A 27,051-nucleotide genomic window follows, 5' to 3' on the forward strand; every position below is an offset into this window, starting at 1 on the left:
TTCTGGTCATGGTGGTGCTGTACGCTCACATCTTTATGTACGTGAGACAGAGGACCATGAGGATGAGCAGACACAGCTCTGGACCACGCAGGAACAGAGACACCATGATGAGCCTGCTGAAGACTGTTGTCATCGTACTGGGTAAGAACCTCGACTACCTTCACAACAAACACTATGTTAGATACTAGTACTGGGTAGGTTAGAGTTAGGACCACGTAGGAACAGACACTATGTGTTAGATTCTGGTACTGGGTAGGTTAGAGTTAGGACCACGTAGGAATAGACACTATGTGTTAGATTCTGGTACTGGGTAGGTTAGAGTTAGGACCACGTAGGAACAGACAGTATGATGAGTCTGCTGAAGACTGTAAGAACCACTGGTTCAAAAGGGTCCATACCAGGGGATATCTTTAAATGACATGTTTTTGATAATCTAGAGAATACAGACCATGTCCAATGTATATTTGGAGTTTTGTGGATTTGCACCATATCCTGACGTTCTGAATCCAGATGTCTTTTAGACAGATTACTCAGAATATCACACATGAACATTTCTTATGGCTGGATATGGACTCATTCAATATCCTGAGATATGTGACACCCTATTTTCTCTCTTCATGTTGACAAATACTGACTGAATACATCACATATGTGTTTTCTCAACACATTCAAGATATGAAGCTATATTGATTCCAGACTTCTACTTCGCTTCTCTTGGCTGAGGTCCATTTCCAGAACTTGATTTGCTTTATGATATTCTGAAAATAAGGATGATTTCTGGTGCATTTCTGAGTTTTCAGCACATGCTCAATCATTTGACAAATATGAAACCCATATAATAACGTATTGTATTCCCTCTCTCTGCATGAAGGCTCGCCAAACCGCTAGCTAAAAGCACTGTATCTGGTAGCTTAGCAACAACAAACGTGCATTTTCTGTTGTGGAGTTCCAACTGTCATTTTTGAATTTCGGCGCCACAAATGAAAGTAAAGGATGTATGGTCGAAATGACAACTAGAGAAACAAAGAAGTGAGAAGCTGTTCAGAAAATACCTCAAAAGAAGTTAACGCTAGGAGGCAAGTGAAAAAGGGAGAAGGTACAGTGGTTGCTCCACTAAAATTTTTACGATTATGCTGCTGAACTTAGAGGTAATTTGTGGTTTAGTATGGTACCCTGCGTCACTATATTTGTCAACTCTAACCTACCCAGTACTTCATTGCTCCAGACCAGTGCAAACAGGAGTTAGAGCACTGATTATGCTTTTGGGTCCTACTGTGTCTCTAACTGACAGTGAATGGGCGACATAAACCTAAATAGAAACTGGTCATTGTGCATGACTTCAGTATTACTTCTTAAAACTGTTGTTACAGTAAGATTTTTATTATTTTATTTTGTTTGGATTATTTTGGTCTTACTGTAGTACTGTTGCCCACTCCCGACCGGTCACATTGTACGGCGCCTGAGTGGTGTCACGGTCTAAGACACTGCATAGCAGTGCAAGTTGGGTTGTTACAGATGCTGGTTCAATACCTGTGCTGCCCTTGACTGGGAGACCCATGAAATGTCTGTAGTTTTTTGGTTTCTCTCCCTCTAAAAGCCAAAATAAATAATTCTAAATAACAAACTGGCTTTATTTACAAATTAGTAGCAATGTCTCACCCCATGTTCAAGAATGGCATTTTCCACACTCATTTTACGTTATTTGAAAATTAAATAATGTCCAAAATGTTATTATTTAAACAAAGTGATTATTATTATTATTATTATTAATTTAGATTTATATAAAAGCCCGTTGGATATTCTCACAGATATATTATTAACCCTGTCATTAGCAGGATAATATATATTGGCCATATTGTTCATGTCTCTCGAGTGGCGCACAATGGGATTGCCTTGCAGTTCTCCAGCTGTATCCACTGAAAGCGTGCCAGGTTCAAGGCACGAGGGCAGGGGGCACGGGATGGGCCGCAGAGAAGATGGACCTAGCCCATGGGGAAGGGAAGAGGAGGGAGGGGAGAGGGTGGACCGCCGCCCCTCTGGCAACACTTTAAAGGGCATTTCACTAGTAATAGCGCTGACTAGGTAAACGTTCCTGCTGTTCTTAGTGTCTGCACGTTCAACCTAAAACAATGTAACTAATAATGGCATGAAAATTGCCCCTTAGATATGAATTCGGAGGGCAGATATTATTAAATATTAAAGCATTAGACCTCTCACTAAAGGCGTCACTCAAAAGTTATACTTAAATCCGAACTGGATTTAATGAAAAATGACATGAAAAGCACACATTTGTAAATCCCAAACTCTAAAAGTAATTGGAAAGGTAGATACAGATTATTTGTGACATTGTGGTTAACATAAAGAATGTAAACAAGATGTAAACAAGATGCTGTGTTTTTATTTAGAGTAGTGATGGACAGCTGGGGGCATTTTGAAAACAGGTTTTCAAACACTTGTCACCTGATTAGCAGGACAATAGTTGCTTACTGGAAAATACTCTTTCAAACACAAATACTCGTTCAAACACACAAATGTTTTGGACTTTATTCAGATTACAATCGCTCACTTTCATTTTTTGGAAAACGAAAAAAAACGAAAAAATATCATTATATATTAACAAGTTGGTGGCGCAGTGATTTAGCCCGTCAAATACATAAAGCTGAGTGACTCACTCATTTATGGCTTTGGATCAAAATAAATAAGAGCCAACATTCTTTCTGATAGTTTTTAATAAATAAATGTTTTGGTTATCCTGACCTGGACCATTATGGGCTATTAGCAGGACAATGTACCTTTACCAACATCTCTCTGTATTTTGATACTTTGAAGATGGGGGCTCAGGAGTGGATGGGGGCTCCCACAGTGCAAAATGCATTGCTACAGATGCAGGTTCGATACCCGTGCCAGCCGCCACCGTTAGACCCATGAGGCAGCTTTTGGTTTTAACTTAGAATCCTCCAGTCCTCTATATGTAATTATTGGTGGAGAGTCACGTCATGTTTTCTGTATACTGTAGGCCTACCGTAGACGACATGAGTCTCACTAGTGTTGAGTAATGTGCTGTTAAAAGTGGTGTAGGTCTTATTTAAAGAGCATATTGAAGTTAGATGCAAAAGCCAACAAATATTTCAGCACCGTTTCACGCTGCTCTGAGACAAGCATGGGGAGTGGTCTTGATAAATCAATGAGATTTTTATTTTCACTGAATCTCCGTTTGGGTATTGGCTATCAATCAAATGTATTTATAAAGCCCTTCTTACATCAGCTGATGTCACAAAGTGCTGTACAGAAACCCAGCCTAAAACCCCAAACAGCAAGCAATGCAGGTGTAGAAGCACGGTGGCTAGGAAAAACTCCCTAGAAAGGCCAGAACCTAGGAAGAAACCTAGAGAGGAACCAGGCTATGAGGGGTGGCCAGTCCTCTTCTGGCTGTGCCGGGTGGAGATTATAACAGAACATGGCCAAGATGTTCAAATGTTTATAGATGACCAGCATGGTCAAATAATAATAATCACAGTGGTTGTAGAGGGTGCAACAGGTCAGCACTTCAGGAGTAAATGGCCACTCCAATACCTTGACTTTGTTGTAATTAAGCCATTTTGCCACAACTTTGGAAGTATGCTTGGGTCATTGTCCATTTGGAAGACCCATTTGCGACAAAGCTTTAACTTCCTGACTGATGTCTTGAGATGTTGCTTCAATATATCCATATCATTTTCCTTCCTCATGTTGCCAACTATTATGTGAAGTGCACCAGTCCCTCCTGCAGCAAAGCACCCCCACAACATGATGGTTGGGATGGTGTTCTTCGGCTCGCAAGCCTCCCCCTTTTTCCTCCAAACATAACGATAGTCATTATGGCCAAACAGTTCTATTTGTTTTCATCAGACCAGAGGACATTTCTCCAAAAAGTACAATCTTTGTCCCCATGTGCAGTTGCAAACAGTAGTCTGGCTTTTTATGGCAGTTTTGGAGCAGTGGCTTCTTAATTGCTGAGCAGCCTTTCAGCTTATGTCGATATAGGACTTGTTTTACTGTGGATATAGATATGTTTGTGCCTGTTTTCTCCAGCATCTTCACAAGGTCTTTTGCTGTGGTTCTGGGATTGATTTGCACTTTTCACACCAAAGTACGTTCATCTCTAGGAGACAGAATGCATCTCCTTCCTGAGCAGTATGACGGCTGTGTGGTCCCATGGCGTTTATACTCACGTACTATTGTTTGTATAGATGAAAAAGCTAACTGGTAGCCTAGCTAGCTAACAAATAACAAAATTGACTTCCCTTCAGGGATTCATTCTCTACCCCCTATCAAGCCTCAAGGTGACAGCTAATGTTTTAAAATATTTAGGCATATTTTTGTATTACTGGTTAATATAAGATAGATAGCTAACTAACTTAGCTAACTAACTAGCAAGTTGGCTAGCTAGCTTGTTCCAGTTAGTTTTCTCATCATGATTAAAGCAGGTAGAGTATCTACCATATGAAATGACAAAATTTTCCTACAATATCGACACAATTTTGATTCATGATTTACACATTGACAGTTTGGAGTCACGGACCAACCCTACCAGCACGTTGGGTCTGGACTGTCAGGTACCACCGCTGATGACCCTCCCATTACATCATTCGTCCATTACAAACAGGGTAGGCAGGGCTATTAAGGGTGTGCAACTTTTATTTTCTTCTAAATAAATATAATGTATTTTTAGTAAAGTTTGACCTACATTTACATCTTTACAGAAAACGTGTTGTGATTGGAGCTTAGGATTTGCTTTGCTACATATTTTTTTAAACAGAAGCAGCACAGATGTGCTCTGGAAATAGCAACTTGGTTCAAAAAGGGAATTTCACCCAAAACTACTTCCGGGCTCTTTATAGCACTTGTCTGGCTGTTTGTCAGTACCCCAGACAGTTTTTAGGTTCATTTTTTGAGTATTTACAGTGAGGGAAAAAAGTATTTGATCCCCTGATGATTTTGTACGTTTGCCCACTTACAAAGAAATGATCAGTCTATAATTTTAATGGTAGGTTTATTTGAACAGTGAGAGACAGAATAACAACAAAAAATCCAGATAAAGGCATGTCAAAAATGTTATAAATTGATTTGCATTTTAATGAGGGAAATAAGTATTTGACCCCTCTGCAAAACATGACTTAGTACTTGGTGGGAAAACCCTTGTTGGCAATCACAGAGGTCAGGCGTTTCTTGTAGTTGGCCACCAGGTTTGCACACATCTCAGGAGGGATTTTGTCCCACTCCTCTTTGCAGATCTTCTCCAAGTCATTAAGGTTTCGAGGCTTACATTTGGCAACTCGAACCTTCAGCTCCCTCTACAGATTTTCTATGGGATCTAGGTCTGGAGACTGGCTAGGCCATTCCAGGACCTTAATGTGTTTCTTCTTGAGCCACTCCTTTGTTGCCTTGGCCGTGTGTTTTGGGCCATTGTCATGCCGGAATACCCATCCACAACCCATTTTCAAAGCCCTGGCTGAGGGAAGGAGGTTCTCACCCAAGATTTGACGGTACATGGCCCCATCCATCGTCCCTTTGATGCGGTGAAGTTGTCCTGTCCCCTTAGCAGAAAAACACACCCAAAGCATAATGTTTCCACCTCCATGTTTGACGGTGGGGATGGTGTTCTTGTGGTCCTAGGCAGCATTCCTCCTCCTCCAAATACGGCGAGTTGAGTTGATGCCAAAGAGCTCCATTTTGGTCTCATCTGACCACAACACTTTCACCCAGTTGTCCTCTGAATCATTCAGATGTTCATTGGCAAACTTCAGACGGGCATGTATATGTGCTTTCTTGAGCAGGGGGACCTTGCGGGCGCTGCAGGATTTCAGTCCTTCACGGCGTAGTGTGTTACCAATTGTTTTCTTGGTGACTATGGTCCCAGCGGCCTTGAGATCATTGACAAGATCCTCCCGTGTAGTTCTGGGCTGATTCCTCACAGTTGTCATGATCATTGCAACTCCACGAGGTGAGATCTTGCATGGAGCCCCAGGCCGAGGGAGATTGACAGTTCTTTTGTGTTTCTTCCATTCGCGAATAATCGCACCAACTGTTGTCACCTTCTCACCATGCTGCTTGGTGATGGTCTTGTAGCCCATTGTCTTTAATCCGGTAGATTATCTTCTTCGTGGTTCTAAAATTGATAGGCGGGACGATGTAGTATCTTACTATTGGTATTCAATAAAGGAAATAAGAATAAAAGGAATTAAACAAAGAGATGGGTAGCTAAATTAATTTAAAGTCAGGCCAAGTGAATAACGTTAGTAGTCGAGTAACTGAGTCGGCCAAAGAGATGGTAGCTAGCTCGGCTAGCGGTTAGTAATCTCTGAAGTAAAGTAAATTAAGGCGAATAACGTTAGTAGTCAAGTATCTGAGTGATGTCGGCCAAAATGAAGTGCATTGTGCCCGGGTGGAATAACGTTCCGGTTAGATACAAATACACTACACATTTCCACTATTTTCCGCGTTGGAGATGTGTATCAGGCATGGCTGCAGGTCATCCCACATCCTGCTTATGGTGCCAAAATGACGCCTGAAGTCATTCACCAGCTGCGGTTGACCGTGTCTAGTGATCACTTTGTGGCCAGTGATCACTTTGTGGCCAGTGTTCACTTTGTGGCCAGTGATCACTTTGTGGCTGCTGACTACAATGAGGACCGGTTTAAACAGGGTTGTGTTCACACCGTCTTTCCACCATGGACAGGAAAGCTCCAACAATTCAAGGTAATTGCTAGCAGGCAAAGTTGCTAACACCTGTAGCTTGTCATGACAAAGTCATTTCTAATGTAATTTTTTTGCCATTCCCTGAACTAGTTGGTCGTGTTTTTAGCTTAGCTACTACTGTAACTGTAACGTTATCCTGTCTTACTGACTGGTTTGTTTATTTACCTTTGTGATGCAGTTCCCTTTTTCATTATAACGTTACTGACGAGAACTAGTATATTATTTTCTACTAGGCATCACACTGTAATGTCATTATAGGCATCATAGTTTTCTGTAGTGCTATTGATTGCATAAAATGACTTGTCCTAGTTAAAGTCCAGGAGTAGAACTCAGCCCTAGTCAGAGCCATAATGCAGTATATGTCTCTGGTCCTAGCTGGTCCAGGAGTAGAACACAGCCCTAGTCAGAGCCATAATACAGTATATGTCTCTGGTCCTAGCTGGTCCAGGAGTTGTAATGACAACAAATTAGCCCAACTATTACGTTATTTACATTTTAACATTTAGAATATCTGCTCCTGCACTGAATTGACATGCAATGACTGACTCAACCTCTCTAGTACAAAGTCGAATAATATGCTACACACCTTAGTATCCCTCGATCATGTAGTGCTTACTCTAAAACTCTTACATCGATTGGACTGCTAGCTGCTCCAATGCTGTTTTGATTTGATCGTGCTGTTCTAGGGGAGCTCATGCCGGAAATGTTAGTTGAGGTTTTGATCGTTAACTGTAGAATTGTGTAATATAATCACTTGATTGATTGTTTTTTATTATTTGATTATGTAAAAACACAACACAACAATGGGGGTACAATGCATTTAGAAATTTGTCGAGAATAACCAAAAAAAGTAAAAAATGGATTTCCATTGAAGTATATTTTAGAAATACAATTTTTTTTTACATTTTCCCATAAAATGACATAAGCATATCTAACTGCCTGTAGCTCAGGACCTGAAGCAAGGATATGCATATTCTTGATACCATTTGAAAGGAAACATTTAAATTTTTTTACATTTTAGTCATTTAGCAGACGCTCTTATCCAGAGCGACTTACAGTAGTGAATGCATACATTTCATTTCATGCATTTTTTGTACTGGCCCCCCGTGGGAATCGAACCCACAACCCTGGCGTTACAAACACCATGCTCTACCAACTGAGCCACAGGGAAGGCCAACACTTTGAAGTTTGTAGAAATGTGAAATTAATGTAGGAGAATATAGCACAATATATCTGGTAAAAGATTATACAAAAGAAAAAAAACGTGTTTTTTTGTTGTTTTTTTGTGCCATCTTTGAATTGCAAGAGAGAGGCCATAATGTATTATTCCAGCCCAGGCGCAATTTAGATTTTGGCCACTAGATGACAGCAGTGTATGTGCAAAGTGTTAGACTGATCCAATGAGCCACAATGTTGTATCAAGACTGCCCAAATGTGCCAAATTGGTTTAGTAATACATTTTCAAGTTCATAATTGTGCATTCTCTTCAAAAAATTGCATGGCATTATTTCACTGTAATAGCTACTGTAAATTGGACAGTGCAGTTAAATTAACAATAATTTAAACGTTCTGCCCATATCAGATGTCATGGGACATCTGTGTCATGGGACATTTTCTTGTTACTTACAACCTCATGCTATTCACATTAGCTTACATTAGCTCAGCCGTTCTGCGGGGGACCCACCGATCCTGTAGAGGTTTAAAAAACCAGTCACCTTTTTGGAGGTGACTGCCAATAAACTGCCTGTACTTGAAACCAGCAAAGCCTCTCCAAACAAACCAACTGAAAAACAGAAGTACATTATTGCAGTGGCTTTAATTAAATAATGAACATCTTGAATATTGTCGCATGAATGTGACCTTTATTGAACAAAAGAATGCATGCATTGTATAACATGATGTCCTAGGGGTGCCATCTGATGAAGTTTGTAAAAGGTTAGTGCTGCATTTAGCTGTTTTTTGATTATATGTGATGCAAGTGGTTGGTCGGAAAATGGCTATGAAGCTGCTTTTTACGATGGACTCATCTAATATAATCTAATGATTTGCTTTTCCTGTAAAAACTTTTTGAAATCGGACGATGTGGGTCGATTCAGGAGAGGTGTATCTATAAAAAAAAATATATATATTTTTTTTTTATTTTTTAATTATGATTTTTTTTTATGCTAATTGGCAATATGATTTTTCGCTGGATTTTGATCCCGCTAACGGGATCAGACGCTGAAGTAACACAATGTAACTCCAAGTCAATCACACTTCTGTGAAATCAAACTGTCCACTTAGGAAGCAACACTGATTGACAATACATTTCACATGCTGTTGTGCAAATGGAATAGACAACAGGTGGAAATTATAGGCAATAAGCAAGACACCCCCAATAAAGGAGTGGTTCTGCAGGTGGGGACCACAGACCACTTCTCAGTTCCAATGCTTCCTGGCTGATATTTTGGTCACTTTTGAATGCTGCCGATGCTTTCACTCTAGTGGTAGCATGAGACGGAGTCTACAACCCACACAAGTGGCTCAGGTAGTGCAGCTCATCCAGGATGGCACATCAATGCGAGCTGTGGCAAGAAGGTTTGCTGTGTCTGTCAGCGTAGTGTCCAGAGCATGGAGGCGCTACCAGGAGACAGGCCAGTACATCAGGAGACGTGGAGGAGGCCGTAGGAGGGCAACAACCCAGCAGCAGGACCGCAGCCTCCGCCTTTGTGCAAGGAGGAGCAGGAGGAGCATTGCCAGAGCCCTGCAAAATGACCTCCAGCAGGCCACAAATGTGCATGTGTCTGCTCAAACGGTCAGAAACAGACTCCATGAGGGTGGTATGAGTGCCCGATGTCCACAGGTGGGGGTTGTGCTTACAGCCCAACACTGTGCAAGACGTTTGGCATTTGCCAGAGAACACCAAGATTGGCAAATTCGCCACTGGCGCCCTGTGCTCTTCACAGATGAAAGCAGGTTCACACGGAGCACGTGACAGACGTGACAGAGTCTGGAGACGCCATGGAGAACGTTCTGCTGCCTGCAACATCCTCCAGCATGACCGGTTTGACGGTGGGTCAGTCATGGTGTGGGGTGGCATTTCTTTGGGGGGCCGCACAGCCCTCCATGTGCTCGCCAGAGGTAGCCTCACTGCCATTAGGTACCGAGATGAGATCCTCAGACCCCTTGTGAGACCATATGCTGGTGCGGTTGGCCCTGGGTTCCTCCTAATGCAAGACAATGCTAGACCTCATGTGGCTGGAGTGTGTCAGCAGTTTTTGCAAGAGGAAGGCATTGATGCTATGGACTGGCCCGCCCGTTCCCCAGACCTGAATCCAATTGAGCACATCTGGGACATCATGTCTCGCTCCATCCACCAACGCCACGTTGCACCACAGACTGTCCAGGAGTTGCATCCCTCAGGAGACCATCCGCCACCTCATCAGGAGCATGCCCAGGCGTTGTAGAGAGGTCATACAGGCACGTGGAGGCCACACACACTACTGAGCCTCATTTTGACTTCTTTTAAGGACATTACATCAAAGTTGGATCAGCCTGTAGTGTGGTTTTCCACTTTAATTTTGAGTGTGACTCCAAATCCAGACCTCCATGGGTTGATAAATTTGATTTCCATTGATTATTTTTGTGTGATTTTGTTGTCAGCACATTCAACTATGTAAAGAAAAAAGTATTTAATAAGATTATTTATTTCATTCAGATCTAAGATGTGTTGTTTAGGTGTTCCCTTTATTTTTTTGAGCAGTATATATATATATATATATATATATATATATATAGGTCAACAAGTATTCCACTGGAATAGTAAGGCAGACATATCACATGGAACCAAAGTTCTGGTCACTATTTCCCTATATATATATATATATATATATATATATATATAGAATCTCTTTCTCTTTCTCTTTCACAATACTTCATTTCCTGAAAGCTATTGTTTGCTTCAGCTACTGTTACGAATGGTGTGTATATTTCTGAGAAAGCGCGGCGGGTGGATTTAAGGCTCTTTTCCTCCAGCTGAAGTGGGTTTAGTTTAATAGTTGGAGGGAAACTAAACGTCTTTCCATGTACCACATCTGGACAGCAGATGAGGATGACAGATTCCAGCTTTCGGGAATGCTGTAAAATAAGTTATTCCTGATTTCTCCTGGGAAACTTGTATCAGAGAAAAGAGCAGGATCCCTTGCTATCTCATCTGACCAATCCTGTGTCCAAAATGACACCCTATTCCATATGTACCCATAGTTTTCTAGTCAAAAGTAGTGCACTACAAAGGGAGTAGGATGCCATTTGCGGTGAACACATAATACCCAGGCTCATCCCCACATGTCACTTCTCATTGACTAAGGAAGGCCATTGTTCCTGTAATGAAGACCCACCATGGGAAATAATCATGTCTATTAGTATTGTGTGTTTGTGTGTTTGTGTGTGTGTGTGTGTGTGTGTGTGTGTGTGTGTGTGTGTGTGTGTGTGTGTGTGTGTGTGTGTGTAATGTGAATATGACATATCTCTGTAATTATATATATTATTATATGACATGATGTTTTTATTGCTCTGTGAACAGCATGTTTAACAAGTGTGAATCAGACCAAATGGAATGTCTCATGACAGTTTCAGATTACTGAATAATCCTGTCAAATTCACCATTACCTCACTCTGTCACAATCCTGTCAAATTCACCATTACCTCAGTCTGTCACAATCCGGTCAAATTCACCATTACCTCACTCTGTCACAATCCTGTCTAATTCACCATTACCTCAGTCTGTCACAATCCTGTCAAATTCACCATTACCTCAGTCTGTCACAATCCTGTCTAATTCACCATTACCTCAGTCTGTCACAATCCTGTCTACTTCACCATTACCTCACTCTGTCACAATCCTGTCTAATTCACCATTACCTCACTCTGTCACAATCCTGTCAAATTCACCATTACCTCAGACTGTCACAATCCTGTCAAATTCACCATTACCTCAGTCTGTCACAATCCTGTCAAATTCACCATTATCCCAGTCTGTCACAATCCTGTCAAATTCACCATTACCTCACTCTGTCACAATCCTGTCAAATTCACCGTTACCTAAGTCTTTCACAATCCTGTCTAATGCACCATTACCTCAGTCTGTGACAATTACCATTACCTCACTCTGTCACAATCCTGTCTAATTCACCATTACCTCACTCTGTCACATTCCTGGCACTTTGGATTCAAACAATGTGTTATTAATCTGAAACAATGTCTGAAATATCTGAAATAATGTCTGAAATATCTCAAACAATGTGTTGTATATCTGAAACAATGTGTTGTATATCTGAAACAATGTGTTATATACAGTGGGGGGAAAAAGTATTTGATCCCCTGCTGATTTTGTACGTTTGCCCACTTACAAAGAAATGATCAGTCTATAATTTTAATGGTAGGTTTATTTGAACAGTGAGAGACAGAATAACAACAAAAAAATCCAGACAAACACATGTCAAAAATTTTATAAAATGATTAGCATTTTAATGAGGGAAATAAGTATTTGACCCCTCTACAAAACATGACTTAGTACTTGGTGGCAAAACTCTTGTTGGCAATCACAGAGGTCAGACGTTTCTTGTAGTTGGCCACCAGGTTTGCACACATCTCAGGAGGGATTTTGTCCCACTCCTCTTTGCAGACCTTCTCCAAGTCATTAAGGTTTCGAGGCTGACGTTTGGCAACTCGAACCTTCAGCTCCCTCCACAGATTTTCTATGGGATTAAGGTCTGGAGACTGGCTAGGCCACTCCAGAACCTTAATGTGTTTCTTCTTGAGCCACTCCTTTGTTGCCTTGGCCGTGTGTTTTGGGTCATTGTCATGCTGGAATACCCATCCACGACCCATTTCCAATGCCCTGGCAAAGGGAAGGAGGTTCTCAACAAAGATTTGACGGTACATGGCCCCATCCATCGTACCTTTGATGCGATGAAGTTGTCCTGTCCCCTTAGTAGAAAAACACCCCCAAAGCATAATGTTTCCACCTCCATGTTTGACGGTGGGGATGGTGTCTTGGGGTCATAGTGAGCATTCCTCCTCCTCCAAACACGGCGAGTTGAGTTGATGCCAAAGAGCTCCATTTTGGTCTCATCTGACCACAACACTTTCACCAGTTGTCCTCTGAGTCATTCAGATGTTCATTGGCAAACTTCAGACGGGCATGTATATGTATTTTTGAGCAGGGGGACCTTGCGGGCGCTGCAGGATTTCAGTCCTTCACGGCGTAGTGTGTTACTAATTGTTTTCTTGGTGACTATGGTCCCAGCTGCCTTGAGATCATTAAAAAGTAGTTCTGGGCTGATTCTTCACCGTTCTCATGATCATTGCAACTCCACGAGGTGAGATCTTGCATGGAGCCCCAGGCCGAGGGATATTGACAGTTCTTTTGTGTTTCTTCCATTTGCGAATAATCGCACCAAATGTTGTCACCTTCTCACCAAGCTGCTTGGTGATGGTCTTGTAGCCCATTCCAGCGTTGTGTAGGTCTACAATCTTGTCCCTGACATCCTTGGAGAGCTCTTTGGTCTTGGCCATGGTGGAGAGTTTGGAATCTGATTGATTGATTGCTTCTGTGGACAGGTGTCTTTTTTACAGGTAACAAGCTGCGGTTAGGAGCACTCCCTTTAAGAGTGTGCTCCTAATCTCAGCTCGTTATCTGTGGAAAAGACACCTGGGAGGCAGAAATCTTTCTGATTGAGAGGGGGTCAAATACTTATTTCCCTCATTAAAATGCAAATCAATTTATTACATTTTTGACATACGTTTTTCTGGATATTTTTGTTGTTATTCTGTCTCACTGTTCAAATACACCTAACATTAAAATTAGACTGATCCTTTCTTTGTCAGTGGGCTAACGCACAACATCAGCAGGGGATCAAATACTTTTCCCCCCACTGTAGATATAGTAAATACAGTAGATAGATTTTATCTGAAACAATGTCTTATATATCTCAAAGAATGTCTTATATACAGTGGCTTGCGAAAGTATTCTCCCCAGTTGGCATTTTTTATATTTTGTTGCCTTACAACCTGTAATTAAAATTTATTTTTGGGGGGTTTGTATCATTTGATTTACACAACATGCCAACCACTTTGAAGATGGAAAATATTTTTATTGTGAAACAAACAAGAAATAAGACAAAAAAATAAACTTATGCGTGAATAACTATTCAACCCCTCAAAGTGAATACTTTGTAGAGCCACCTTTGGCAGCAATTACAGCTGCAAGTCTCTTGGGGTATGTTATTATAAGCTTGGCACATCTAGCCACTGGGATTTTTGCCCATTCCTCAAAACAAAACTGCTCCAGCTCCTTCAAGTTGGATGGGTTCCGCTGATGTACAGCAATCTTTAAGTCATACCACAGATTCTCAATTGGATTGAGGTCTGGGCTTTGACTAGGCCATTCAAAGACATTTAAATGTTTCCCCTTAAACCACTCGAGTGTTTCTTAAATATTATGCTTAGGGTCATTGTCCTGCTGGAAGGTGAACCAGTCTCAAATCTCTGGAAGACTGAAACAGATTTCCCTCAAGAATTTCCTTGTATTTATTGCCCTCCATCATTCCTTCAATTCTGACCAGTTTCCCAGTCCCTGTCAATGAAAAACATCCCCACAGCATAATGTTGCCACCACCGTGCTTCACTGTGGGGATGGAGTTCTCGGGGGGATAAGAGGTGTTGGGTTTGCACCAGACATAGCATTTTCCTTGCTAGCCAAAAAGCTCTATTTTAGTCTCATCTGTCCAGAGTACCTTCTTCCATTTGTTTGGGGAGTCTCCCACATGCCTTTTGGCGAACACCAAACATGTTTGCTTACTTTTTCTACAAGCAATGGCTTTTTTCTGGCCACTCGTCCATCAAGCCCAGCTCTGTGGCGTGTACGGCTTAAAGTGGTCCTATGGACAGATACTCCAATTTCCGCTGTGGTGCTTTGCAGCTCCTTCAGGGTTATCTTTGGTCTCTTTGATGTCTCTCTGATTAATGCCCTCCTTGCCTGGTCCGTGAGTTTTGGTGGGCGGACCTCTCTTGGCAGGTTTGTTGTGGTGCCATATTCTTTCCATTTTTTAATAATGGATTTAATGGTGCTCCGTGGGATGTTCAAAGTTTCAGATATTTTTTTATAACCCAACCCTGATCTGTACTTCTCCACAACTTTGTACCTGACCTGTTTGGAGAGCTCCTTGGTCTTCATAGTGCTGCTTGCTTGGTGATGCCCCTTGCCTAGTGGTGTTGCAGACTCTGGGGCCTTTCAGAACAGGTGTTTCCATAATGAGATCATGTGACAGATCATGTGACACTTAGATTGCACACAGGTGTACTTTATTTAACTAATTATGTGACTTCTGAAGGTAATTGGTTGCACCAGATCATTTTTTTTAGAGGCTTCTTTGCGAAGGGGGTGAATATAAACCACTTTCATAATTTAACCAGGTAGTTGACTTGGTAGGCCAGTTGAGAACAAGTTCTCATTCACAACTGCGACCTGGCCAAGATAAATTAAAGCAGTGTGACACAAACAACACAGAATTAAACATGGGATAAACAAACATACAGTCAATAACACAATAGAAAAGTCTATATACAGTGTTTGCAAATGAATTAAGATTAGGGAAGTAAGGCAATAAATAGGTCATAATGGTGACGGAATGTGGTCTATATCCTTCCAGGATACGCGGGCCAGGTGGATTAGAAAGGCCTGCTCGCTGAAGTGTTTCAGGGAGCGTTTGACAGTGATGAGTGGAGGTCGTTTGACCGCGGACCCATTACGGACGCAGGCAATGAGGCAGTGATCACTGAGATCCTGGTTGAAGACAGCAAAGGTGTATTTTTTATTTTACCTTTATTTAACTAGGCAAGTCAGTTAAGAACAAATTCTTACTTTCAATGACGGCCTAGGAACAGTGGGTTTAATGTCTTGTTCAGGGGCAGAACGACAGATATTTACTTTGTCATCTCAGAGATTTTGATCTTGCAACCTTTCGGTTACTAGTCCAATGCTCTAACCACCAACCGCCCCAGGGCAGGTTGGTCAGGATGATATCTATGATAGTGCCCGTGTTTATGGATTTAGGGTTGTACCTGGTAGGTTCCATGATAATTTGTATGAGATTGAGGGCATCTAGTTTAGATTGCCCCCAGATCTTATTTAGGGGATTCGTAGCAAAGGGGGTGAATACATATGCTCGCACAACTTTTCTGTTTATTTTTTTACTGAATTTTTTTAACAAGTTTCTTTTTTCATTTCACTTCATCAATTTGGACTATTTACAATGATCCCAAGCATACTTTCAAAGTTTTGGCAAAATGGCTGAAGGACAACAAAGTCAAGGTATTGGAGTGGCCATCACAAAGCCCTGACCTGAAAAAGTGTGTGCGAGCAAGGTCCTTTGCTATTGTGCTCGGATTGATTTGCACTTTTTGCACCAAAGTACGTTCATCTCTAGGAGACTCCTTCCTGAGCGGTATGACGGCTGCGTGATCCCATGGTGTTTATACTTGCGTACTATTGTTTGTACAGCCGAACGTGGTACCTTCAGCCATTTGGAAATTGCTCCCAAGGATGAACCAGACTTGTGGAGGTCTAAAAAAAAACATTGCTGAGGTCTTGGCTGATTTGCTTTTGATTTTCCCATGATGTCAAGCAAAGAGGCACTGAGTTTGAAGGTAGGCCTTGAAATACATCCACAGGTACACCTCCAATTGACTCAAATGATGTCAATTAGCCTATCAGAAGCTTCTAAAGCCATGACATCATTTTCTGGAGTTTTCCAAGCTGTTTAAAGGCACAGTCAACTTAGTGTATGTAAACTTCTGACCCACTGGAATTGTGACACAATGAATTATAAGTGAAATTATCTGTCGGTAAACAATTGTTGGAAAAATTACTTGTGTCATGCACAAAGTAAATGTCCTAACCTACTTTCCAAAACTACAGTTTGTTAACAAGAAATTTGCGGAGTGGTTGAAAAAATAGTTTTAATGACTCCAACCTAAGTGTATGTAAACTTCCGACTTCAACTGTATCTGAAACAACGTCTTATTTAACTGAAACAATGTTGTACGTCTATTCTGTGAATGCAGAACAAATGAGCTCTGCATCCCAAATGGCACCCTATTGCCTAAACAGTCCACTACTTTTATCCAGGGCCGATAGTGCACTATGTAGGAAATAGGGTCCCATTTTGGATGTATCCACTGTCCTCCAAGCCCTCCCATCCTCTGCCTGCCTTAAACCATGGGCCAAGCCCTCACATCTTAAACCATGGGCCAAGCCCTCACATCTTAAACCATGGGCCAAGCCCTCACATCTTAAACCATGGGCCAAGCCCTCACATCTTAAACCATGGGCCAAGCCCTCACATCTTAAACCATGGGCCAAGCCCTCACATCTTAAACCATGGGCCAAGCCCTCACATCTTAAACCATGGGCCACTCCAATACATTGACTTTGTTGTCCTTAAACCCCCAAAGGTCGATGTCCCAGCCCCTACGAAAAGCTAATTAGCATAATAAAACTATCCCAAAAATCGGTCAGTTTAAGCTAGAGATTTCTCCACCTCATCTATGTCACACTTTTGCATCTGCGGTGAAAGGTGACAGAGAGAGAGAGCGGTGCTTGTGAGACCATGAGACATTCCCGAAAATCGGTCTTCTCACAAAATCGTCTGTAGCATCCGAACGGTTTGGCCTTCACACTATTATGGACCCCCCTATGGAAGAAAAGACTCTCACATTGCTTGCTCTAGGACGACGACAGGCCTCACAAGATTCATTTGAATGTTACCCGGTAGGAAACAATTAATGGAAGTATGTATGGAGACTGTTTAGTGACAAAAAAAAGGGGCTTAAAAAAGTTTTCTGATCTTTCTTATAGCAGTAACCGCAAACCAATTTTTTCATATTCTTTTTTTTTCACAGCGCTTAATTGAGTAAGGAAACCTTGAAGGAAGTCATAAACGGAACCCTACGCTGCACATAGATTGTGTTTAAACACAACACCTAGAGAGGGGGAACAGATTAAACACAACACCTAGAGAGACGGAACAGTTTAAACACAACACCTAGAGAGGGGGAACAGTTTAAACACAACACCTAGAGAGGGGGAACAGTTTAAACACAACACCTAGAGAGGGGGAACAGTTTAAACACAACACCTAGAGAGGGGGAACAGTTTAAACACAACACCTAGAGAGGGGGAACAGATTAAACACAACATCTAGAGAGGGGGAACACTTTAAACACAACACCTAGAGAGGGGGAACAGTTTAAACACAACACCTAGAGAGGGGGAACAGTTTAAACACAACACCTAGAGAGGGGGAACAGTTTAAACACAACACCTAGAGAGGGGGAACAGTTTAAACACAACACCTAGAGAGGGGGAACAGTTTAAACACAACACCTAGAGAGGGGGAACAGTTTAAACACAACACCTAGAGAGGGGGAACAGATTAAACACAACATCTAGAGAGGGGGAACACTTTAAACACAACACCTAGAGAGGGGGAACAGTTTAAACACAACACCTAGAGAGGGGGAACAGTTTAAACACAACACCTAGAGAGGGGGAACAGTTTAAACACAACACCTAGAGAGGGGGAACAGTTTAAACACAACACCTAGAGAGGGGGAACAGTTTAAACATAACACCTAGAGAGGGGGAACAGTTTAACCACAACACCTAGAGAGACGGAACAGATTATTCTGATGATATGAATCCTCGGTTGGCCCCCATAGAGTTGTGTACTGTTATGGTCAATACATATTGATGCAATGGTAGCTAAAATGGGGAGAGGTCTGTCCGTAATAAAGTGCGGCTCTGCTTTCTTGACATTGCTATCAACAAAACATGCACTACAGGCCATAGTTCTGTCGCACCTGGACTACTGCCCAGTCATAAGTTCAAGTGCCACAAAGAGGGACATAGGTAAATTACCGAGAACAGAGCAGCACGGCAAGTAACTCATGCAAGCAGTAAAATCAGATTTAAATAACACATAAAACTACACACACACGCTAGTACACACACGTACAGTACCAGTCAAAAGTTTGGACACACCTACTCATTCAAGAGTTTTTCTTTATATGTACTATTTTCTACATTGTAGAATAATAGTAAAGACATCAAAACTATGAAATAACACATATGGAATCATATAGTAACCAAAAACTATTTTAGATTTTCGATTCTTCAAAGTAGCCATCCTTTGCCTTGATGACAGCTTTGCACGCTCTTGGAATTCTCTCAACCAGCTTTATGAGGTTGTCACCTGGAATGCATTTCAATTAACAGGTGTGCCTTGTTAAAAGTTAATTTGTGGAATTTATTTCCTAATTAATGCATTTGAGCCAATCAATTGTGTCGTGACAAGGTAGGGGTGGTATACAGAAGATAGCCCTATTTGGTAAAAGATCAAGTCCATATTACGGCAAGAACAGCTCAAATAAGCCAAGAGAAATGACAGTCCATTATTGCTTTAAAACATAAAGGTCAGTCAATACAGAACATTTCAAGAACTTTGAAAGTTTCTTCAAGTTCAGTCGCAAAAACCATCAAGCGTTATGATGAAACTGGCTCTCATGAGGACCGCCACAGGAAAGGAAGACCCAGAGTTACCTCTGCTGCAGAGGATAAGTTCATTAGCGTTACCAACTTTAGAAATTGCAGCCCAAATAAATGCTTCACAGATTTCAATTAACAGACACACCTCAACATTAACTGTTTAGAGGAGGCAGTAGCAATTTGACCATGAAGGCCTGATTCATCCAAAGAAACCACTACTAAAGGACACCAATAATAAGAAGAGACTTGAAACACAACCTATGGACATTAGACCGGTGGAAATCTGTCCTCTGTACAGCCGTGTCTTTGTGAGACGCAGAGTAGGTGAACGGATGATCTCCGCATGTGTGGTTCCCACCGTGAAGCTTGGAGGAGGAGGAGGTGTGATGGTGTGGGGGTGCTTTGCTGGTGACACTGTCAGTGATTTATTTAGAATTCAAGGCACACTTAACCAGCATGGCTACCACAGCATTCTGCAGCGATACGCCATCCCATCTGGTTTGGGCTTAGTGGGACTATCATTTGTTTTTCAACAGAACAATGACCCAACACACCTCCAGGCTGTTTAAGGGCTATTTGACCAAGAAGGAGAGTGATGTAGTGCTGCATCAGATGACCTGGCATCCACAATCACCGCTCACCTCAACCCAATTGAGATGGTTTGGGATGAGTTGGACCGCAGAGTGAAGGTAAAGCAGCCAGCAAGTGCTCAGCATATGTGGGAACTCCTTCAAGACTGTTGGAAAAGCATTCCAGGTGAAGCTGGTTGAGAGAATGCCAAGAGTGTGTAAAGCTGGGTGGCTACTTTGAAGAACTTAAAATATAAAATATATTTTGATTTCTTTAACACTTTTTTGGTTACTACACTACGCGAGTTATTTCATAAATTTGATGTCTTCAAAATTATTCTACAATGTAGAACATAGTAAATATAAAGAAAAACCCTTGAATGATTAGGTGTGTCCAAACTTTTGACCAGTACTGTCAATTGTGACATTGTTGTATAGTGGTATTATACAGTTTGTGTTGTAGATATGTAGTGGTGTAATAATGTTATATGATGTACTGTTTTATCTCTTGTTTTATATGTAATGTAAGTAGTGCCTTAATGTGTTTGGACCCCAGGAAGAGTAGCTGCTGCCTTGACTGGAACTAATGGGGGTCCATAATAAACCCCAGGAAGAGTAGCTGCTGCCTTGTCAGGAACTAATGGGGATCCATAATAAACCCCAGGAAGAGTAGCTGCTGCCTTGGCAGGAACTAATGGAGATCCATAATAAACCCCAGGAAGAGTAGCTGCTGCCTTGGCAGGAACTAATGGGGATCCATAATAAACCCCAGGAAGAGTAGCTGCTGCCTTGGCAGGAACTAATGGGGGATCTATAACAAACCCCAGGAAGAGTAGCTGCTGCCTTGGCAGGAACTAATGGGGATCCATAATAAACCCCAGGAAGAGTAGCTGCTGCCTTGGCATGAACTAATGGGGGATCTATAACAAACCCCAGGAAGAGTAGCTGCTGCCTTGGCAGGAACTAATGGGGGATCTATAACAAACCCCAGGAAGAGTAGCTGCTGCCTTGGCAGGAACTAATGGGGATCCATAATAAACCCCAGGAAGAGTAGCTGCTGCCTTGGCAGGAACTAATGGGGGATCTATAACAAATCCCAGGAAGAGTAGCTGCTGCCTTGGCAGGAACTAATGGGGATCCATAATAAACCCCAGGAAGAGTAGCTGCTGCCTTGGCAGGAACTAATGGGGGATCTATAACAAACCCCAGGAAGAGTAGCTGCTGCCTTGGCAGGAACTAATGGGGGATCTATAACAAACCCCAGGAAGAGTAGCTGCTGTCTTGGCAGGAACTAATGGGGGATCTATAACAAACCCCAGGAAGAGTAGCTTACAAAATGCATGAACTTTTGCGATCTCCAGTATCTGTCCCAAATGGTTCCTTATTTTCATATAGTGCTATGGGCCTTGCTCAAAAGTAGGGCACTATGTTTGGAAACAGCTGGCATTTGGGACGCAGACACAGACGGTGTATATTGTAATAGAAGTGAAAAGCTTTGGTTTGTTTAACTGAAAAAGCCACAGGCTGGTTGATAAACATATACTTGGTCACAGTGGAGCAGAGTGACATGGTGGCTTTCACCGCAAAGACAGCATGCTGAAGAAGCTCAGTGTGGTGGGTGGTCATTTAGCTCCAGGGCAAAGACTCACTGAGACAAGCATTTGTCCCAAATAGCATCCTATTCCTTATCTGTCCTGGTCAACAGTAGTACACTACCCTATGGGTCCTGGTCAACAGTAGTGCACTACCCTATGGGTCCTGGTCAACAGTAGTACACTACCCTATGGGTCCTGGTCAACAGTAGTGCACTACCCTATGGGTCCTGGTCAACAGTAGTACACTACCCTATGGGTCCTGGTCAACAGTAGTACACTACCCTATGGGTCCTGGTCAACAGTAGTACACTACCCTATGGGTCCTGGTCAACAGTAGTACACTACCCTATGGGTCCTGGTCAACAGTAGTACACTACCCTATGGGTCCTGGTCAACAGTAGTACACTACCCTATGGGTCCTGGTCTACAGTAGTACACTACCCTATGGGTCCTGGTCAACAGTAGTACACTACCCTATTGGTCCTGGTCAACAGTACTACACTGCCCTATGGGTCCTGGTCAACAGTAGTACACTACCCTATGGGTCCTGGTCAACAGTAGTACACTACCCTATGGGTCCTGGTCAACAGTAGTACACTACCCTATGGATCCTGGTCAACAGTCGTACACTACCCTATGGGTCCTGGTCAACAGTAGTGCACTACCCTATGGGTCCTGGTCAACAGTAGTACACTACCCTATGGGTCCTGGTCAACAGTAGTACACTACCCTATGGGTCCTGGTCAACAGTAGTACACTACCCTATGGGTCCTGGTCAACAGTAGTACACTACCCTATGGGTCCTGGTCTACAGTAGTACACTACCCTATGGGTCCTGGTCAACAGTAGTACACTACCCTATTGGTCCTGGTCAACAGTAGTACACTGCCCTATGGGTCCTGGTCAACAGTAGTACACTACCCTATGGGTCCTGGTCAACAGTAGTACACTACCCTATGGGTCCTGGTCAACAGTAGTACACTACCCTATGGATCCTGGTCAACAGTCGTACACTACCCTATGGGTCCTGGTCAACAGTAGTACACTACCCTATGGGTCCTGGTCAACAGTAGTGCACTACCCTATGGGTCCTGGTCAACAGTAGTACACTACCCTATGGGTCCTGGTCAACAGTAGTGCACTACCCTATGGGTCCTGGTCAACAGTAGTACACTACCCTATGGGTCCTGGTCAACAGTAGTACACTACCCTATGGGTCCTGGTCAACAGTAGTACACTACCCTATGGGTCCTGGTCAACAGTAGTACACTACCCTATGGGTCCTGGTCAACAGTAGTACACTACCCTATGGGTCCTGGTCTACAGTAGTACACTACCCTATGGGTCCTGGTCAACAGTAGTACACTACCCTATTGGTCCTGGTCAACAGTAGTACACTGCCCTATGGGTCCTGGTCAACAGTAGTACACTACCCTATGGGTCCTGGTCAACAGTAGTACACTACCCTATGGGTCCTGGTCAACAGTAGTACACTACCCTATGGATCCTGGTCAACAGTCGTACACTACCCTATGGGTCCTGGTCAACAGTAGTGCACTACCCTATGGGTCCTGGTCAACAGTAGTACACTACCCTATGGGTCCTGGTCAACAGTAGTACACTACCCTATGGATCCTGGTCAACAGTAGTACACTACCCTATGGATCCTGGTCAACAGTAGTACACTACCCTATGGGTCCTGGTCAACAGTAGTACACTACCCTATGGGTAGTAGCAATTAAATTAAATATTCAACTGGGCCCCAGCTTTAGCATGGCCATTTAGCCAGTGGTCACATTCAACCAGAATTAGTGAAATTGCTATGTTATTTTAAAACCTGTTAGGGAAAGACGTTCCGCTAGTGGAACGCCTCACCAATATCCAATGGTTTAGAGTGGCGCGAATTACAAATACCTCAAAAATGCAAAAACTTTCATTTTTCAAACATATGACTATTTTACACCATTTTAAAGACAAGACTCTCCTTTATCTAACCACATTGTCCAATTTCAAAAAGGCTTTACAATGAAAGCAAAACATTAGATTATGTCAGGAGAGTACCCAGCCAGAAATAATCAGACACCCATTTTTCAAGCTAGCATATAATGTCACAAAACCCAAAACCACAGCTAAATGCAGCACTAACCTTTGATGATCTTCATCAGATGACACTCCTAGGACATTATGTTATACAATACATGCATGTTTTGTTCAATCAAGTTCATATTTATATCAAAAAACAGCTTTTTACATTAGCATGTGATGTTCAGAACTAGCATACCCACCGAAAACTTCCAGTGAATTTACTAAATTACTCACGATAAACGTTCACAAAAAACATAATTATTTTAAGAATTATAGATACAGAACTCCTTTATGCAATTGCGGTGTCCGATTTTAAAATAGCTTTTCGGTGAAAGCACATTTTGCAATATTCTGAGTAGATAGCCCGGCCATCACGGCTAGCTATTTTGACACCCACCAAGTTTGGCACTCACCAAACTCAGATTTACTATAAGAAAAATTGGATTACCTTTGCTGTTCTTCGTCAGAATGCACTCCCAGGACTTCTACTTCAACACCCAATGTTGTTTTGGTTCCAAATAATCCATAGTTATATCCAAATAGCTCCGTTTTGTTCGTGCGTTCAAGGCACTATCCGAAGGGTGACGGCGCGTTTCGTGACAAAAAAATTCTAAATATTCCATTACCATACTTCGAAGCATGTCAAACGCTGTTTAAAATCATTTTTTATGCAATTTTTCTCTTAAAATAGCGATAATATTCCAACCAGGAGACGTTGTATCCGTTCAAACACTGAAATAAGAAAATGTAGTCGTCACATGCACGCGCACGCCAGTGCCATTGTTCTCAGAAGTACCACTCTCGAAAACCCCTGCTGTTTTTCGCCCAGAGACTGCAGAGTTATCATTCAACGTTCTGGCGCCTTCCTAGAGCCAATGAAAGCCTTAGAAAATGTCACGTTACAGCAGAGATCCTGTATTTTCGATAAAGAGGCTACAGAAGGCCAAGAAATCGTCAGACAGGCCACTTCCCATATAGAATCTTCTCAGATTTTGGCCTGCCATATGAGTTCTGTTATACTCACAGACACCATTCAAACTGTTTTAGAAACTTTAGGGTGTTTTCTATCCAAATCTACTAATTATATGCATATTCTAGTTTCTGGGCAGGAGTAATAACCAGATTAAATCGGGTACGTTTTTTATCCGGCCGTGAAAATACTGCCCCCTATCCCTAACAGGTTATTAATCACAAATTAATTCATAAAAGTTTTCCCATATCTACAGAGAAATTGTTCCCGTATCTAAAGAGGTTATTTAGATATTCAGAACCATTTCTAGGAAGTGATTGGTAATGACGCAATTGATGATGATAGCGATGACGATGATACTGATGACTGTGATATTGATGATGCTAATGATGTTTTAGCAGAACGTTATCTCAGCAGTGTTGCTGTTAGCCTGTTTGTAGGGGTGTTATGTTCTTTTCTCTGAGATGTTTTAGGTTTAAAACACTCCATCTTCCTCTAGGGTGTGTTGTGTTTTAAATAGTCTCTGTTCATCCCTGTCGTCTGTTATAAATTAGCTCCCATCCTTTTCCCACGACATCCCGGGAACCAGTATTTTTGAAGGGAGAGAGTGAGTCTCTCTCTCTCTCTCTCTCTCTCTCTCTCTCTCTCTCTCTCTCTCTCTCTCTCTCTCTCTCTCTCTCTCTCTCTCTCTCTCTCTCTCTCTCTCTCTCTCTCTCTCTCTCTCTCTCTCTCTCTCTCATCAGAGGCTGTCAAGAACATCAGCCTTGCTGCCCTTTAAATTCTATATTTATTTACAGGGCAGATAGAATCACCCCTGGGGGAATACGGCATAATGCACCAGGTTTCCAGGAGGAAATTAAACGTTCTTTTCTAAAGCACAGAGATGACCGAAGTTCTGCTTCAAACACATTACTTTTGTATTTCCCTGCTCTAAGTTGCTGTTCTCCGTGGGAAAACCCTTTGAAGAACCCTTTTGGGTTCTGTGTAGAACCCGTTCCACAGAGCCCGTTTGTAACCCTGCTCTGTAACAGATTGTAAAGACGATCTAACTCCTCTCTCTCTCTCTCTCTCTCTCTCTTTCTCTCTCTCTTTCTCTTTCTCTCTCTCTCTTTCTCTCTCTCTTTCTCTTTCTCTCTCTCTCTTTCTCTCTCTCTCTTTCTCTCTCTCTCTTTCTCTCTCTCTCTCTCTTTCTCTCTCTCTCTCTGCATAACTGAGACATGAGATAGAGCCTGGCCAGACCCGCTGAGCAGCTGCATACAGAATAGAAAACAGCAGAGAAAAGTTTTCACAAAATATCTGCTCTTTTACAAAATCCCATCTGGAGTCTGAATATTGTTATATATATATATATATATATATATTTTTTTTTTACTGAAATTTTCAGCAGCAAAACATGGATAGCGTAAATCATAGATTGTCTTTGTAATAATGGATATAATCAGAACGTCATGTTGATAAAAGTACAATTGTAGCTGTGTAAATGTTGTTGCTGTGTTTCACACTATGGCACCCACTCTGTGAAGCCCTGTGAAGGAAGGTCAGGGACGTGTTGTTGTCTTCAGACAGAGATAAGAGGAGGACAATATTGAATTAGAGACGCCGTGTAGATGACTCAGCAGAAAGCTACTAACTATCTGTGAGTCTCCTAAATGGCACCCTTTATAGTGCACTACTTTAGACAAGGGCCCTATGGGGAATGTGCACCCTATTCTCTTTATAGTGCACTACCTTTGACTCGAGCCCTATGAGTCTAGAGGGTGCCATTTGGGACGAACGCTATGTTAGTGAAAACACAGACATATAGATACACTGGCTCCTCATGACAAGTTCTGGAAGTTTGTTTATCAAGCCTGCCATTACTGCACTTGGAATACAAGGTTGGAAACTACAAGGTTTAGTCTGTGGATGAAGAGTGGGCAGATAAAATAGTATGTTAGGTTAATTACATATCTATACAGTAGTATAGACATACTGTATGTTTCCTGTTTCCAAAGAATAATCATGTCCCTTAAAGAGAGGAGATTTGAAACTCAGACACAGCTGTATTATACTTCCTGAGTCATTCATATAGTTGTATTATACTTCCTGAGTCATTCAATTAATACTTTTTTTGAGGGTGAGTCTGTCAGACTGACTTCTGGCCTCACTGAGCAGTCCCATTCTCTAACCAACCAATCCTCATTGAGCAGTCCCTTTCTCTAACCAACCAATCCTCATTGAGCAGTCCCTTTCTCTAGCCAACCAATCCTCATTGAGCAGTCCCATTCTCTAGCCAACCAATCCTCACTGAGCAGTCCCATTCTCTAACCAACCAATCCTCACTGAGCAGTCCCTTTCTCTAACCAACCAATCCTCACTGAGCAGTCCCATTCTCTAACCAACCAAATCCTCACTGAGCAGTCATTAATTAAGACATTAATTAAGGAGACCCCTAACCAGCAAGACAAAGACGTTAATTAAGGAGACCCCTAACCAGCAAGCCAAAGACAAAGACATTAATTAAGGAGA

General features: G+C 42.1%; 1 protein-coding gene and 1 non-coding gene across 2 annotated transcripts in view; one reads left to right on the forward strand and one right to left on the reverse strand.

Moving 5' to 3' along the window:
- The window catches only part of lpar1 (lysophosphatidic acid receptor 1), a 95,592-nt gene that overhangs the window by 62,938 nt on the left and 5,603 nt on the right, over positions 1–27,051 (forward strand). Inside the window, exon 2 of the mRNA XM_045692704.2 lies at positions 1–141. This exon is cut by the window's left edge and continues 619 nt beyond it. Coding sequence (XP_045548660.1) covers positions 1–141 — 141 coding nt within the window. The remainder of the gene's footprint in view (positions 142–27,051) is intronic.
- On the reverse strand, positions 7,837–7,912 carry trnat-ugu (transfer RNA threonine (anticodon UGU)). The gene has a single exon. It is a non-coding gene; the product is annotated as a tRNA-Thr (tRNA).

The sequence above is a fragment of the Salmo salar genome, chromosome 13 (assembly GCF_965601325.2).
Source record: "Salmo salar chromosome 13, fSalSal1, whole genome shotgun sequence".
Classification (NCBI taxonomy): domain Eukaryota; kingdom Metazoa; phylum Chordata; class Actinopteri; order Salmoniformes; family Salmonidae; genus Salmo; species Salmo salar.